Source organism: Choloepus didactylus, chromosome 14 (assembly GCF_015220235.1).
Source record: "Choloepus didactylus isolate mChoDid1 chromosome 14, mChoDid1.pri, whole genome shotgun sequence".
Taxonomy (NCBI): domain Eukaryota; kingdom Metazoa; phylum Chordata; class Mammalia; order Pilosa; family Megalonychidae; genus Choloepus; species Choloepus didactylus.
The window spans coordinates 49801351-49818649 of NC_051320.1; the positions used below are offsets into that span (position 1 = coordinate 49801351).

Below are 17299 nucleotides of genomic sequence, written 5' to 3' on the forward strand. Positions count from 1 at the left end.
TAATTAAATTTTGAGATTTCAAAATTAAATTCTGAAAATCCAGAGAATTAACTTTGAAATACCATAAGACTCTCTGGCTTGGATATTCCCTTTCTTTTGCAGAAGAGCAGCAGTAGAGGATAAGAATGTGAGCCTTATATGGAGTCAGACTGCCTGGGTCTGAATATTGAGTCTGCCACTTACCAGCTATGTTATCTTGGACAAGTTATTTAAGTCTGTGCAAGTTTATGAATGTATAAAATGAATGTAATACTAATATCTACCTCAAAAAATAATTGGGAGCATTAGATTAGCTAATATATGTAACAGTACATAACATGTAGTAAGTGCTCCTTTTATGTTCACTATCATCATCTTGCCTTTGTCCCTTTCCTATTTAGTCCTATTTCAGATATGTAAGTCACTGGGCAGGTAAGAGAGAGGGTAAATAATTCCAAAAAGTAGAATGAAGATAACTGGGAGTTAACCACGTATGGAACATAACTTCCTTTATCTACACTACTTGTAATACCTGAAATATTAATTTGTTACATCCCAAATAACCTAAACAACCCAAATAACCTCCCTTCAATTCCACTCTAACCATAATTTTTATTTCTAAACTTGGTTCTGAACTTGATTCCCCTTTGGCCCTGTGATGTACTTCCAAATCACTACCAAAAAAATGGTCTGCATAAACAAGAGACTTGAATGTCTGTCAGTTAAGATTCCTCAAGATGAAGATGCTTGAAAACATGCTTTGATAAAAGATAATGTCATGATTATTTTAATAGTGGACATTATCATCTTAATAACTGCTAAGCATAGTCACTCTAGGGTTGATTGATTTAATTACACATTTCCTAAACCCAAGTCTTAAATGTTCTTATTTTACTTCAAAAATTCTAAATGCACACACTGTTTTCAATGAAGCCAATGATTTAAAATGACTCATATAATCAAATTCAATAAAGAATGTAAATATTTCTTACATATTATAGTTTTTGTTTTAAAATTACTAAAACTTACCAGATTTTTAATAGGCATTAACACGAAACAGCAATATAAATTTGAGATTGAAAGTTTTATTACACTAAAAATGTACAAACATTAATGTGTAAATTCCTTAGAACTTATAATCATCCATAATTTTCTTTATCTAATAAGAAGGTTTGAATGTTGAACTAACTGTATCATTATGTACAAAATTAATCTATTAGAAGATAATTTTTTGTGTAAAATACCACTTTCAGGATGAAACTTTATCAGCCTCGAAGGGACTATACATTTCATCATATTTTTTCAATATTTCATGTCAGAATGTATGTGCAGTTAGTACAAAAAATGGCAACAAATAAATAAATAAACTGTATTCTCAGGCATCTAAATTATCTGCAGCACAACATTTTGAATTTAAATATTAGAAAAGTTACTCATCAACTTTCACTACAAGAAAAAAAAAAAAAACAACGCTCAGACACTGTTGATGGGAATGTAAAATGGTACAACCACTTTGAAAAAGGTCTGGCCGTTCTTAAAAAGTTAAATGTGTATCTTCTTCCCTAACTCAGCAATGCCATTCCTAGGTATATGCCCAAAAGAAAGGAAAGCATTATATACCCAAAAATTTGTACAAGATATTCATAGCTTTATATATAATAGACAAAATCTGGAAATAATGCAGAAGCTCACCAACAGAGAATGGACTAACTGGTAATTTACACAACAGAAACTACATAGCAATCAAAAGGAATGAACTAAAAAAAAAAAAGATAATGAACTACAGCAACAACATGAATGAATCTCAGAAAGATTAAGCTGGGTGAAAGAAACCAGGAACAAAGAGTACATAATATATGATTCCACCTCAATGAAATTCTAGAACAGGCAAACTAAGCTATAATTAAAAAAAAAAAAAAAAAAATTTAAGAGTGGTTGCCTGAGGTGGTGCCAGACAATTGACCAGGAGGGACAGGAGAGAACTTTCTGAGATGATGGATCTAAGTCTTGCTGGGAGTTATATATGTGTAGCCATTTGTCAAAACTCATTGAATAGTACACTTAAGATATGTGCAGTTCACCACAAAAAAAATTTATCTTAAAAAAAAAAAAGAACCATAAACAAATATTGAACTCCAGTTAATAATACTCACGCTGAAATGTTTAAGGGTAAAGGATACTAACTAAAATCTGCAACTTATATTTTTAAAATATGGATTGATGGATAAATACATGATAAAGCAAATACAGCAAAACATTAATTGAAGAATCATATACATATATGAATGTTCACTACAAAATTTTTTCAACTTTTTCTGCACATTGGAAAAGTTTCTTAATAAAATGTTAGGGGAAAATCTTTGTAACAGAGTTAAATTCACACATGATTCAATTTTAGTCTAAATGGTTTGAGGTGATTTGGGTGGTATTTTTATTTTTATTTATTTATTTTTCTTTCCACTATTTACAAAGCAATTGAAAACTAAGAACAAATAATATGAATTCAAATTAGAGCTACTAAATTTAATCAAACAATTTTAAAAATATATAAGAATATATTGAACCAATTTCTTGAAATTGTATACAAAGATTTAGATGACTGTTTATGTTTAGCTGGGTTGCGTATTTTAAAAATTTACTTTTTTTGTATTTTTGAAGTACTGCAACCATATTTCATTGAATTATTTTTTAAGCATTTAAAATCAAATTCACAAAAAAATTTTTGGTTGAGAATCTGTGGGTCTTAAAATCTGAAAGAAAGAAATATGTTACATGATTTAAATATGATACATTTGGCATATATTATAATCATCTAAATAAATTTATTTCAATTGTGCTTTATCAAAATTTTTACTTCTATCATACTGAATTCTTTGTTTCATGACACACAAAAAGTACATAAATCTGTAAAATGTATATTACCTTATATTTAAAAGAAAATATATTAGCAAAACATTTAACCATCATCCACAGTATATATTAAATACAACTTATTACACTCTAAATTATTTAAACATGTCTATTTAAAATTTAACAGTATTCTGAAAGAAGGCACACAGAAAAGATTCACATATTAAACATTTTTACATAAGATGGAATATAATGTGAATCTTTCAAAACTGAAGTAATACCATGCTGATGTCTCACTATACAAAAAATGAAAGTATTTAACTTGTGTATTTTAAGAAATCTGCTAGCATTTGTTAGAAATAGAAGCACTTCATAAACTTTTTTCAGGATGCCATGATAAATCATGCTTAGTTTAGAGAACCAGAAGTTATAATAATGACAATGTATCCATTTAAATTCATATGTACAAGGGGGAAATAGGAAGATGACAAAATTAAGGGTATCCACTGTCTAAATGGCCAATTGGATGAAATAATATTATGACTCAGTGAACCTTTCACATTAATTGTATTTCCACAGAATCAAGTGTACATTTTAAAAAATAAAATCATTCTATGACGTTTTCCCCAGCATCACATTTTGTAGGTAAAGCACATGGTCCCAAAGAGTTCCCTATGATACATACAGGCTGTTCAGTGGCTTCAGTGCATCCCACTAATACTAACAGAATTTCTCCCTAAACCCAGTCCCTAGTGAATCCTGTCCTCAGCAAAAACTGCTAACATAAGCAGATTAAGTATTTTCCAAACTCAAAAGAAGTCTCAATAACAGAAGAAAAAGAAAAAACCTTCAGCTCAGAATCTCCCTAAAATATTCTGCAAGATGACAATACACATTACCTCCAAATAGGTTTCTATGGTCAAATAAGTAGTTTTCTTTATACTGGAATTCCTTTGTGCACACCTATGATGGAACATTGAAGGGCAACAAGATGTAGTCATACAGTGGAGCAGAATCATATACTGCAGAAAACTCACTGCAACGCATGTAATTCTAGTTTAAAAAGATATAAAGATTATTGAAATTCTACACAGTCCTTCCATGCCAACAAATTATGTCACCTGACACAACCAAAGAAATAACAATCTTGGACAATGCTGGAGTGAAATGTGACTGTAGCAATCTATGTTTACAGCAGTATAGGGGCAGCAAAAGGATTTTCAAGGGTAATTTTTTTTATAATTTTTATCTTCATGCTGACTGTGAAACTTAAGCTCCAAAAAAGAATGTGCTTTATTGAACACAGAACTCTTTTCTAGAAACATCTCACAGAATTAATATTCCACAAAACACTCTTTAGAAAAGTCTGATTTCGCTGTACAAAGTCAACATTTAAGATGAACATTCATTATCAATTTTGAGTAGCAGCATGCTAAGACTGTACTATGGATTATATTTTATATAGTAGTTTGCTTTCAATAACTTCAAAAAGTTAAATCTTACTATGAAGATGTAAAAGTTCCTCAAATTAGAATCATAAGATTCATTAGACCCAAAGAGGTAATAACATAGATTAAAAAGAAGACAAAAATTGATAAAGTATACATATTATACTCAAGGCATTTTTACAACAAAAAAATAGATATAAAATGCCTTCTTTTTAATTTAACCAATGAAATTAGATTATCAACAAATTAAAACAGTACCATAATATTTATCTTTATTCTATTTCTATAGGCATAAACTAAATTTGGGATTTAATTATCTCTCACTGCAATAACCACCCCCAAATGCTGCTTTTACAACACTCTTTCCTAAATCATAGCTCTAATCATATTCCTGTAATCAAAAGTCTTCAATGGCTTCCCATTAGATATTCAATTAAATCATACTCCTTAAAAATTGCATTTAATACAACCTATAAATTGGCACCAAGCAGCTTCCAAATTGGCATACCTCAATTCATCTCACCCTCTCTTCTTTTCAACAAAAACTTTTTGAGAATCAAGTATGATTTGGCAACCAAGCTAGATTCCAAAATACTCTATTCGAGTGGTTCTCAAATTTTAGCTTGCATCAGTCTCATCCAAAGGTCCTGTTAAATACAGATTACTGGACTCTACCCCCAGAGTTTCAAATTCAAAAGGGAAGAGATGGGACCTGAGAATCCACATTTCTAACAGGTTCTCAAGGGATGCTGACGTTGCAGGTTAGGATCTACAAATGGAGAACCACTGCTTTACTCCAAAGGTCACAAAATGGAAACCCACTGGTTGAATGAGACCTGCTTAAATGTTTGTCTACAAGGTGTTTCAAAACATTTTTAATTAGCTGCAAACTTTTAAAAATTGGAAAATTTCACATAAAAATGTAGATTTCTGGCTTACTCTTGTATGTAAAATTTCAGCTGGAGCCAAATAGCGAAATTTCCTGGGCCAGGTTACCACAGCCCTACTTGGCTCTTTCAACAAACACATTACCTGGTTGAGCACTAATTTTGTGCTTGCACTGGCTGATCCACTTTTCCCCATGCTCTATGCTTTTTTCACGCTGCTCACTCTGACTTCGAACACCCTTTCTCCCTTTACTGCTGAAATTCTATCTACTCCATTCTAAAACTTGGCTTAAAAACCCTTCTTCAATGGAGTCCCAACAAAAATAGAAATTCTTAAATAATATACATATGAAAGATTTAACATAAATATGCATACGTTAAGAGTGGAGGTTTTATTTATTTTCATAAATACTAGAATAGCAATATTTACAAAAAACATAAAAGACTTCAGATTATATCATGAATTATAAACATACACAATATGCTTTTCCTAATATTTTCATTCTAAGTAAAATTTTAATTTTGTCCACTCTGATTTTTACTGTGAAAGAAATCTTTTTAGAATAACACATTTAAATATACTTTTAAATTGTACAGCCCTATATCACAGCTCCATTAGAATATCTGATCTTATTTTGCTGGCAAAAAACAAAAAAAAAGAGGGTAGAATGTGGTAAACGGATATAATTCCCCTGATTTCAAAACCTAACAATCTTTAAAAGCAATTTCAATTATATAAATGCTCTAAGTTTTTTAATCTGGAGAATATTTTAGAGGATTTTTTCTTCTAAGAATAGTAGGAGAAAAAATTACACACATCCAGAAAAGCTGAGTGCTGCTCCCAGCTCTGCTTTGTTATATCAAGTTAAGTCATTGACTGCTCTCTGGACCTAATTTCCTTACCTCTGAATTGAAGAAAGGAGAAAAAAGGGGTCTCCAAATACCTTCCATCCCTAAAATCCTAAGACCTACCCTTTCAAAAGATAAAAGTATAAAATATCAATGTCACTGTTAATGTATTTAATACCACTGAATTGTTTACTTGAAAGTGGCTAAAATAATTAATTTTAGATTATATATGTTACCAGAATAGAACTGTACAACAGAAAGAGTGAACTCTAATGTAAACTATGGACAATAATTAATATAATTATAATTATGTTTCATCATTTACAACAAAGGTAAACACACTAATGCAAAATGTTAATAATATGGAAAACGGGGCAGGGGGCGTGAATGGAGGAAGATTTGGGAACTCTATACTTTCTGCATGATTTTTCTGTAAACCTATAACTGCTCTAATAAAAAAAACATTTAAAAAAATCAGTATCATCTAGATTGGCTTCTTGGAATTAGGTTAGCATAGCTTCTAATTCAGATTGACTTAAAAGCCTTTAATGAGCTTTCAAAGCTCTAATTAAAAATGTTGAAGACTCAGAACTTGAAAAGAATATGACCATATATGTATAATGTATGTTATATTTTATTGATCAAAATAAAACATCATTTATAAGGCCAACAGTTAAACTTCTTAGAAAGAAAATGTAGGGAAGACAATGAAAAATGTAACCTTGCCAACCAATCAATAAATTTAAATACATCTCAAAGGAAAATTTAATAAGTAGAAAATCATGTCAAGAAAGCTTTGCCATAGTAGAGGGTAACAACATTTTAAGAATATGCGTATTCCCAAAAGAAACTATTTTGGCCAAAATTAAAATTATCAAATTGCAAGAGAAAAAAAAGTTTTTTAGAGACTATTATATTCTGGCAGATCATGCCGTAAGCGAATTGCTTTCAGCTTCTCCACTTCAATTTTTGCTCTTAGCAGCTCTTCCTCTAGCTGTTGCCTTCTTTTCAATCCATCCCTCTTCTCCTGAACATACAATCCAAATTTTTTTTGGTTTTCTAAAATTATCTGATGCTCTTCTTTCAGCAGTTGCAGAACCTGAGGATCATACCCTAACAGAGACCTAAAGTGCTCTCCATTCTCATGATGAAAAAATTCATCTCTTCTTGGAATAGAAGATGGAGACGATGTCATTCTCATATCAACAGAGGAAAGTGATGGTGATAAAGATCTTTCCATAACACGTACTAATTCATGTTCTTCTCTTTGCTCTAAAGTATCACTAGCTTGAGAATTTAAAACCAGTGGAGGAGGTGGTTTAACATCTTCTTCTTGCTTTACCTCCACTGTAATAGCAACAGGATGGTGATCCAACATTACCTGCAGTGAACTGGTACCAGCCTGTGCTTCCTCATCCAAGTTTGCACTACAGCACACAGAAAAGCATTGTAAAATGTAAATCAAACATAGACAAATGTATATTTATTGCATTAATATCACATTTAATATATATTAAATCATCAAACTTTAGCAATAAAGTATTAAACAAAAATTTTTTTTGCTCCTTGGAGTAACAAATTAAAGTGATTAAGGTAAGGATTTAAACAATACATACATAAAGGTCCCCACCATCCTTCACTTTAAAGTTGGACTGTTAAAATGACAGGCCAACATTACATAGGGCCAATGAGGTAAATAAAAAATAGAAACCATTTTTACAAAGAAGCGCCAATTGTCCCTACAACCGTGAGGTTCTTAAATTATGTAAAGCGCAATTTAATGCATCCTGGGGCCTGCAGTCTCCACACCTCAGCCCCAGACTTCCTGCTTCTAAAAATTACCAACATCTTCAAATTTATCCCTAACAGGTCTCAATGCCCATCCCATGAGCCATAGGAGGCAAGGCCATCTATGGGAGATACTCATTTCTACATTTGTCAAAAGAATAATAAAGATAGGGTATGTCTTTGGGGTATGCCCAACTGTTATGTGGTTATTCTAACTATCCCATTTCAGATGGAATGGGATTTCTCCTTTATCTATCCTTTACCATGACTCAGTTCCTCTTTAGTCTTTCAATCAATGGGAAGTTAGTAAGTTTTAGTTCACCACTGTGTACCCAGTGCCTAGCATAATACTGAACTTAGAACCTAGTAAGTGCTCATCATCTGTTGAATTGACTGACTGACTGAATAGATGCAATTTTTTATTGTAATGTTTTTAAATGGCCTGCATGCATTATATTGGAAGTTTATAGTATTTATATATAATTTCCATTAAAACTTGTATTCCTATTAAAAGCAACTACAGTTTTACAATTTGAACTTTGACAAAAATATTTGTTATGAAATTATAAACTCAACATACCTTAAAATTCTAATACTGTATTTTAAAAATAGTTTTGTGTATATCATTAAGGTGTTAATTAAAACTATATAATCTTTCTGTTTAGTTGTTTTTTAATGATACTTCTGCTTAACTTTTAAATAAAATTTATAGAGGAAAAAGCAATTATTTGAACATTAATGGACATATTCTTTTCTTAAAAGTATTTAGAGAACATTTTACAAAAATAACAGTTAAGAATGCATTCTACATGGATGATTAAATTACTGAAGCAAGTTCAAGAAGAACCTAAGGGAAAAAAATGTAAACTCCCTATATGTCACTTACTAATGGCATTAAATTGCCAGCTATATCAGATATTTGTCTAAGAGATACAAATGAAATAATTCAACAAGGTACATAATATGTTATAAAAATTCCTTCATTTTAATTCTCTTTTTGGTCATTTGATAATTTTTAAAAGCAAAGGAATATAAACATAATCCAAAGGAGTAAGGATAGCATAGGAAAGTCGATGAAAATTATGTTTTTAAAAATCCACATAATTATTATTCCGTATTAGTATGTATAATAGAGCATGAAACTCACAGTTAAGAAACATAAACATTATAGTCCCAAGTAAAATAATAAAATGGCTTATGTCTGGAATATTCCATTCCATTTTAATCAAAAACATTATAAGTAAGGCACAACAAAGAAAAATAAATAAATTAGAGAAGGTCACAAAAATGATAAACTGGGAAGGACTTCTAATCTGAACTTTGAAAATCAAATAGACTATGAAATCATCAAGTATAATTTGATATTAGGAAGTGGTGAAAATAAAGACATAAAATAATGGGAGTTGTAGAAATAATATCCTTACAAAACAGGTATATATTTTTAAATATATTAACTAATATATAATTAGTAATATTTTTCTTATTAAGAAAGGAGAGTTTGGTGATAAATATGAAAAAGACATTTATATCAAAGCATAATTAAGCTTATAGAATAACTATAAACTTGTGAGATTAAGATTCAAGATAATCAAATATGCATAAGCACATTAAATATATAAACATAATAAGTGAAAAGGCTAATATAGAGAAAATGGAAGCATGGACAAACTAATATAAACAAGCATTTAATTGGCACATTTCCTATATCCTCTTACAAATCTGAAAAGTTGGTATTGTTTAAATACTAAGTGCAGATATGCATAAATCAATTAAATCATTTTATCAGAGAAATTATGGTACCCCAAAAGATCTCACAATGTATACCTATTCCAATTACCAAAAATGTAAAGATACTTGAATATTTATATTTATTTCTCTTCTCTACACTCACTATATGTAGAAAATATACAACTAACTAAAACTTGTTTCTATGTGTAGTTTTCAAATTATGAAAGGATAAACTCAATACCCCAAAGGCACAGCTTTATATCTGTAAGAAAAAGCTTTATGCCTGTATACCTCTTTTCTCTTCAGTACAAGGGGGAATAATTTTGAATAAGTAGCATCTCATAAAAACAACTTTACTGCAGAGTTTTTTGGACCTCTAGCATATTAGAATTTAATCATTTCTATAAGTGAACATTTTAACCCCCATGAATTAATCCACTATGTATCTATGTCCTGGATTCCCACTGGTGATATTTTTTATTGCACTATCAACTAGAAATGAGCAGAATATGGCAAGAAGTTAAGCTCAAAAATATTTTCCTAGAAAATTACCAAAATAACATACGTTTGGCTACCAAAAGTTGTTGCTTTTGCTTGTTCCCCTCCTAACTTCAAAGAGATTTCACAGGGAATCAAAAACTGTGCTCTATGACTTTTTTCCCTTAAAATTGGAAAGCACATTGTAAAGCTTTGTTTGAAAGATCCCTCAACTTGTAAGGTTACAATGTGTTTAAATTAATCTAAATAGCTCAGAGTAAGAATGTAGCTGTCATTTTTATCTTTTGCCAGGAGTTAAAATTTGAATTAGTACCAAGATAATAGGCAAGTAGGTTCACAGAGTACAAATTTAACCCAAAATCTGACTATTTCTAACACTCAAAGAACCCAGTTGTTCTTATGAGTATATTAAGATTATTAGTTTGCTATCTTTGCAAAGCAGTATATGCAAGATTACCCTTTTTTGTATGAACCATGTTCAAAGTGAAACCAGATCATTAATGAACATTAAAAAGAAAAACCTTCTAATTTTATTAAGTAATTTGAATCCCTAATTATGCATTAACTCCCTTTCCTTGTGTTCATCTTTATAATTTTAAATATAAGTTAGAAAAATAATTTAAACCATCTTAAAATATGCAGTCATGCCATTATAAAGTTTACTTAATTATTGATTTTACATCTATTTATTAGTTCAATGCAGATATATTCAATAACTGTATAGTGACGATTCACAAAAAGGTTAAGATTACAAAAGCAAAAGTTCCCTTTCTCCTAAAACTGCTAACTCTGTATAAATCATGTATAAAATTGAAAATCCCAATGAAATATAATCTTTAACAAAATGAGCAAAAGGTATCTCAGAAGCAATTTAAATAATTTAATTTTAAGCTTAAAAAGTTTTATAGGTGATGTCACAAATTTCATCCCATTTATTCTCTACCTAACCCTTAGAAACTACAGAAGGAGGGGCAACAGAGGGAAAGACAGCAAAAAGTGGTTTAAACAAAATGCAGCAGAAAAATTCCTTAGAGCCTCACTTTCCTCTTTTAAGAATGCAAAACAAAGACTCTATTCATTGCTCCCCTAGTGGGGATGCTTACAATGCATATCTCTATCACAGCTAAGCCAAAGCCCAATAGATAGGAGGCGCCATAATTTTCCACAACAAAATAAAATAAAGCTTACCTTTGTATGTGGTTCCTGTCTCTTATCAGGCAAAAACTGGAAATCTGGGGAATCATCTCCATAACTTTCTTGGTTGGCTCAGAAATATTGCTTTTAAAATCTGACTGGGTCTCTTTTTGCTGCAATATCTCCTGTTTGGCATATTCTTTGAGCCTTTTGTAAAGGGTGCGTAGGCCCTGCGCTGTTCGAGGAGGGCGTTCTACTCCAATTGCATTATAGTTAACTGCTATGATATCCCAACATCTATTTTTTTCCACTATTACTGAATGTTTATTGGTATGTTCTTCAAGAATTTTAACATATGGTTTCACAAGCTTTAACAAATCAAGCTTTTCAGATAAGGTAAAATTGGAAGATCTAGCCTTTCCTACCATTGTTCTTTTCAAATTAAGTAGGCAGTTTCGGAAACCACCATGCAGCTTCCAGCTCTGCTCAGCTCTTTTCACAAACAGAAAAAGATCAGGCTTAACTAGGCTAGCCTCATTTAGGCCCACGCCTACAGGGGAGGGTTTATTAAAATTCCTCCAGCTTAAGCTGACGCAGGTTCAGGAAATCTGCTTAAGCCAAGCCTGACCTACATAAAGCTTTTCACTGAAGAATACAGGAAGGCACAAGCAAAACACTTTTGTGTATAAAGAGAACAGCTAGAGACAGGATTTAATACACAAAGGTCTAGAAATAAGCATGGAACACAGCTAAAAATTAGCTAATTTAGTATCGGATTTCTGCAACATGTATGCCTTGCTGATAGATGGAAACTGCATTGCAGTTATCACTTTAATAAAAACAAAAGAGGAACTGTTTTGTGCTATTTGTTTACAAATCCAGTACACAGAAAAATGAAAAACTAAAGATGTGAGTGGTGATTCCACAGAGCCCCTAATCACTGTTTCTGAGCTGCAGTTCTCTTACAAAATTTGCATAATGCTAGTCCTGCTGTCAATCAGAAATTGCATATCCTCTAGCTAGTTAGGTTACACCCAGACTCAGAATCCACAGCAAAGCTAAGCTTCTCCTTCATTTTAGTCTACATTAGCCCATGCATATTTTTTCAGTTATTTAACAAGAAATTTTTGGTGAAAACAATCTAAAAAAACAGACCAAAATGGATGTTTTTAAAGCAATGGATTATCCCATGTGAATATGCTAGCCTGCTTTACCATGTGTAAAAATCACCATTCATGATCACACCGTAAGACTGCACACACCAAATACTCATTTGCTATTACAGTAGGACTTTTTATTTAGCTATACTCACACAATTTGAACTATGAAAGGCATCAGCTAGGCCAGACATTTACAAGGGCACCATTTTGCATACTTCGAATATATTTTCAAATCCCAGTTGAAAACATAAGATAAACAACAAGGTAACAAAACGAGCCTATTCTCTCTTGTTTCTCCAGATACGGGAATGAATTAAAACATACTTGAACACAGTTCCATCCAATCACATACTGAATACCTAATAAACATGCTCCTAAGCACCATTCAAGGCACAATGAAAACAAAGTGAGATATAGGCCCTATCCAGGGGATTGTAGTTCGACAGAAATTCTTAATTATCCTGTTTGTCATTCTCTCAACAGAAGAAAAGCAAATTAAATTTACTGAGCTCTGACTATGAGCCAGACAATGTGCTAGAAGCTTTAAATGTGTTAACTGTCAGGAAAAAAAGTGAAGATTGCTGGGTGTCTTAAGAAATGCCAGGCATTGTTTTGTGTACCCTACTGGGTAATCTGCTTCTACAGTGATGGTAGCCTTTCACTGTTTTAGAACAGTTTTACAGCTCCATAAATTGTAGAAAACTAATAGTACTGCCAATAATTCCTTTCCATACAGACGCAAATTGAAACTGACCCAGCCCAACAACAACTTCACCACAGATACTTAAAGTCATTTTAACTTTTTTCTGAGCTTTTCAAAAAAGAAAATCAAGCAAGACCATGGTTAGGGTATATAGTTTCTATAGATAACATTTTCTGTTATTTCCCAAAGGCATACTGATATTATGTTAAAAAATGAAATGATAATAAAAATATCAAAAATGTTCACTCTCCTACTTATCAGAGAAATGTATACTAAAAAAGATCTTTATCCATAGGATTGGCAAAATGTTGGAAGACTGGAAATGACAAGAATGGATGAAGATGTAGGGGAAAGTACTGTTCTGTATTGATAATGGGAGTGTAAGCGTAAAATGGCATTTTGATTATGATTACTGAATCATTATATAGATTGTTTTTAACTTTCCAGTATATTGTACAATAGCCAAAAGTTAATACTTGAAATTACTGAAACTTGCTGAACCAGTCCCAGCTCTTGTTTATACTTACTATTGTGATGGTTATTCTAGCCTATTTCCAGCCCTTGTTTATACTCGCTATTGTAATGGTAACCTCTCCAGCTTCCCTTGAGTGAATCCATAAATACCCTAAACTCCTCAGACTAGGGGAGACAGATCTTCTATTACTTAGCAATCAACTCTCTCTCTTTGAATCCCTGGTGTCTCAGGAATTGGTCATTTGAGTGCATCAGGCAGAGAACCCCCTACTTTTGTTCAGTAACATATCTATTAACATCTTAATAGAAATACATGAAATCTTAATAGAAGTACATAAAATCTTCTAACTTTTCAATAATTTTACTTCTCAGAATCTTAATAGAAGTACATAAAATCTTCTAAATTCTCAGTAGTTTTACTTCTCAGAATCTACCTTACAAAATACTCAAAAGAGCATCTGATATACTTGCAGGGTATTGGAAGTAACTTAGAAGCTGGGAACTAGTTATGACTAGAGTACATACATGCAATGCGCTACTCCAGGTAGCACTAAAATGGAAGAAGCGGATTACCATGAATTGACATAAAACGAGCTTCAAGTTTGTTTCACATGGTAAGTGAAAAGAGCAAGTAAAACAATAATGCATATAGTATACCTCATTATGCTTACAAAACATGCAAAAAGCTAAATATTTCTGTAGATGAGAATATATGTTTGTAGGTACAGAATACAGATGCACACATATATGTAAAAATGTATCCTAAAGGTCTACAACTCCATTATCCAATACAGCAGCTGCTAGCCAAATGTGGCTATTGAGCAGGTGCCATACGCATGCAGAAATTATTGTGCTCAATATTCTAAAGCAGACCCTATGAAAAGTGTCATGGATATAGTTGTTAAAGTAGTTCAGAATATGTATGCAAATGCTGTGAATCACTGATAGTTTATGGATGTTGAAAGAAATAGAGAATTATGATTTTTTTTGTCCTTTGCCATTGCTCACTGGTTGAGTCATGAAAGTGCTGTATAAAGGATTATTGTACTGTTAACTTTAGGATTTTTGGGAAACAAAAGGAATGCTTGCCAAATATTCAATAATCAAAGACAAAAAATGGCAGTGCAATTTGTTTTCTCATCAATATCACACTGCACATGAATGAGCTAAATGTGAAGCTCCATGAAAAGGAGAGGCTTATTTATGACCTATTTACGTAAGAGAATTTATATTTTAAGCGAAAATCTTCACAATAATACAAATCAATAAGTAATGGTGCATTTTTCTAACATGAATCAGTCTGCAGAAAATTTTAATGATAACTGGCAGTGTTAAGTAAATTGCCTGCAAAAACTACAAGAAAAATTTGAAGAATGCCAGGTTGATATATGCTTATTAATTTATGCAATACTCCTTTGAAATTCAATGTTACTAACATCAAGTTGACACAGAGATGGTAAAGTGACTTGGACAGACATACTTTTTAAAAAAATTTTATTGTGATAGCTTACAAACAACAAAAATATGTTCTCAAATTGAGTGTAGTGATTTCTGCACAACTTTGTGAATATACTATTCAGTTGTATACTTTAAATAGCTGGCTTGTATGGTATATGGTATATGAATATACCTCAATAAAGTCATTATATAAATTAAATATAAATAAAACCAATGAAATTGAACTGCTAACAATATAAATATGGTACCAATTGAGTTGGCACAGGTTCTTTATGTTCAACAAACCTTTACTGCAATGGGGCATGTGATGGCTCAATTCTTTCATCATCCCTATTTGAATATGCAAAATATTCATCTGGCAGAAGTATACAACTTACACATTATGTCAATCTCTGTTCTCAATCCAGGCGCAAAATCTTGTAGTAGTTCTCAATTATAAAGTCATCCAAAAGCATCCAGAATATGTTTATGCACATTTATTCATATTGTTTAAAAAAAAAAAACACAAAATTCTAAATTTCTCTGACGATTTTTAAATCCAAAAGACTATGTCTACCTCCATGGACCTCTGACCAAGAGAGAAATTTTATCCGTCCCTTTTTATAACTTTAATCCTCCCTTCTTCATTACCTCTTTCCTTTTAACCTACAACACAGTCTTTAAAAACAAAACAAAACAAAAAAAAACCTCTGGTTTCCTACCATCCCTCAAGATACAACTCCTTCCATTCACAATGAAATTTCTAAATTTCTTTGAAAAGAATAGCTTACATTCACTGCTTCCATTTGCCTGTTTCCATTCACCATATATCCATTATGTCTGACTATTATTCTAAACACTTTCTGAAACTATTCTCTCAAATATCATTAAAACCTGCAAACTGTTTGTTCCAGTAACCTCTTCTTGACTACCTGACTTCTCCAAAGCACTTCAAAGCCAGTGGACTCAACTATAGAAAACTATGTCTCTCAATATCCCTTTATTCAGTCATAAATATTTTTTAACCCATACTATGAGTTAAAACCTAAACAAGAAAAAGGTCCTGCCTTTGAATCTTACAGTTTAGTGAAAGAAATTCAGGTAAAGAGATAAAATATAAAACTAGACAGTAAGGTCAAACAGCATGAGGGAGAATTAAAGTTTTCATCCTGAAGCTCATCAAAATGAGAAAGAATCAGAACAGATGAATTTTTTTTTCCTTTTCTAAAGAAGGAAAATATAGTTCTGAACATCTAGGAGTTCTAGGGCTTCCCCTCTCCCAGGCTTTAAAGTACTTATAGTCCCATGTCAAAAGCACTGAGCTGGATTGTTCATGAAGAAAAGGGGCCCTGGAGCTTGAAAAAAAGAGGCAGAAGTGGAACCTCCTACCACAGCTCCCATAATGGGCACATCCACTGAGCCTTGGGGGAAGTCAGTAATGACAGACCTACCCCTTGAATTCTCATACAAGGAATAATATCTGCAAATGTTTCTGGTAATAAAGAGACTTCAAGTGCCAACTGAAACTCGCTGAGGTGAAACTATTTATCAGGGCTCTTTCAGTTGAGAAAGAAACCAAACTCAAATGAGCTTAAGCAAAAATGATATTACTGAATGGTCTGAATATTAAATATTATGAATTACTGTTAATCTTCTTAAGTATGATAACAATATTGAGGTTATATAGAAGAAAGCATTTATTTTAAGAATTACATGTTGATGTATTTAGGGGTGGAGTGGCATGATTAAACTTATTTTCAAATGGTCTGGGGGAGTGGTGTCTGTGTATGTGTCTACGTGTGTGTGAGTAGAGAGAGAATGCACCTAAGTACAAACATGCAAATTTGGCAAAATGTTAGCAACTACTGGATTTAGGATGTTAATTGAACCATTCTTTCAACTTCTCTAAATGAATGAATCTTTTCAAAATAAAAAGGTGAGGGGGGAAATGGGGACACATTTTAACTGGACCATACAAGCTTGGACCTCACTGCAGGGTGAATTAGATGTCAGATTCAAAGAATGTGGAGAAGGTGAGGATATACTATATAGGTCTCTTACATCTAAGCTTTTCTACATGTTATCTCTCTCTCAAGCCATCCACCATAGAAAGCAAGATGTTTCTCACAAAGCTCTTTTCCCCAATTAACCGTTTTCCCTGAGAGATGGGAAAGTCTCACGAGGTTGGCTTAGGTTCCCCAGTCCAATGAATGCACTACATGGGAGAAGGGATTAAGGGATTATGACTTGAGTAAATTAACCCCCTCTTCAATTTATCTTAACTCTTACCTGCTTTCTCATATTTAACTGAGAAGGGAATGAAAAACTATAGCAGAACACAAAGTCCAAAATAAAATTAGTAAC

The 17299-nt window shown here is 32.0% G+C and overlaps 2 protein-coding genes across 6 annotated transcripts in view; both read right to left on the reverse strand.

Moving 5' to 3' along the window:
* The window catches only part of RAD54B (RAD54 homolog B), a 177217-nt gene that overhangs the window by 82996 nt on the left and 76922 nt on the right, over nucleotides 1–17299 (reverse strand). Inside the window, exons 1-2 of one of the 5 annotated variants that reach the window (XM_037803340.1) lie at nucleotides 7395–7440; nucleotides 3729–3792 (exon numbers count right to left, since the gene is read on the reverse strand). The exons of the other annotated variants lie outside the window; for them this stretch is intronic. The gene's annotated coding sequence lies outside the window, so the exon portion shown is untranslated. Of the gene's footprint in view, nucleotides 1–3728; nucleotides 3793–7394; nucleotides 7441–17299 lie in introns of those variants that run through there. 5 annotated transcript variants of the gene reach the window in all.
* On the reverse strand, nucleotides 6219–11799 carry LOC119509364 (fibrinogen silencer binding protein). The gene is made up of 2 exons (XM_037803341.1): nucleotides 11216–11799; nucleotides 6219–7440 (listed from the first exon to the last, which is right to left on the reverse strand). Exons 1-2 carry the CDS (start codon nucleotides 11587–11589, stop codon nucleotides 6915–6917), a joined length of 900 nt encoding a protein of 299 aa, XP_037659269.1. The 5' UTR covers nucleotides 11590–11799; the 3' UTR covers nucleotides 6219–6914.

What these genes read in the sequence shown, in the direction of transcription:
- LOC119509364 (XM_037803341.1), bottom strand. Translation starts at nt 11,589, where the DNA reads ATGGTAGGAAAGGCTAGATCTTCCAATTTTACCTTATCTGAAAAGCTT. An exon ending in GACAGGAACCACATACAAAG is followed by an intron (nt 7,441 to 11,215) that starts GTAAGCTTTATT and finishes TGTGTGCTGTAG; the next exon opens with TGCAAACTTGGATGAGGAAG.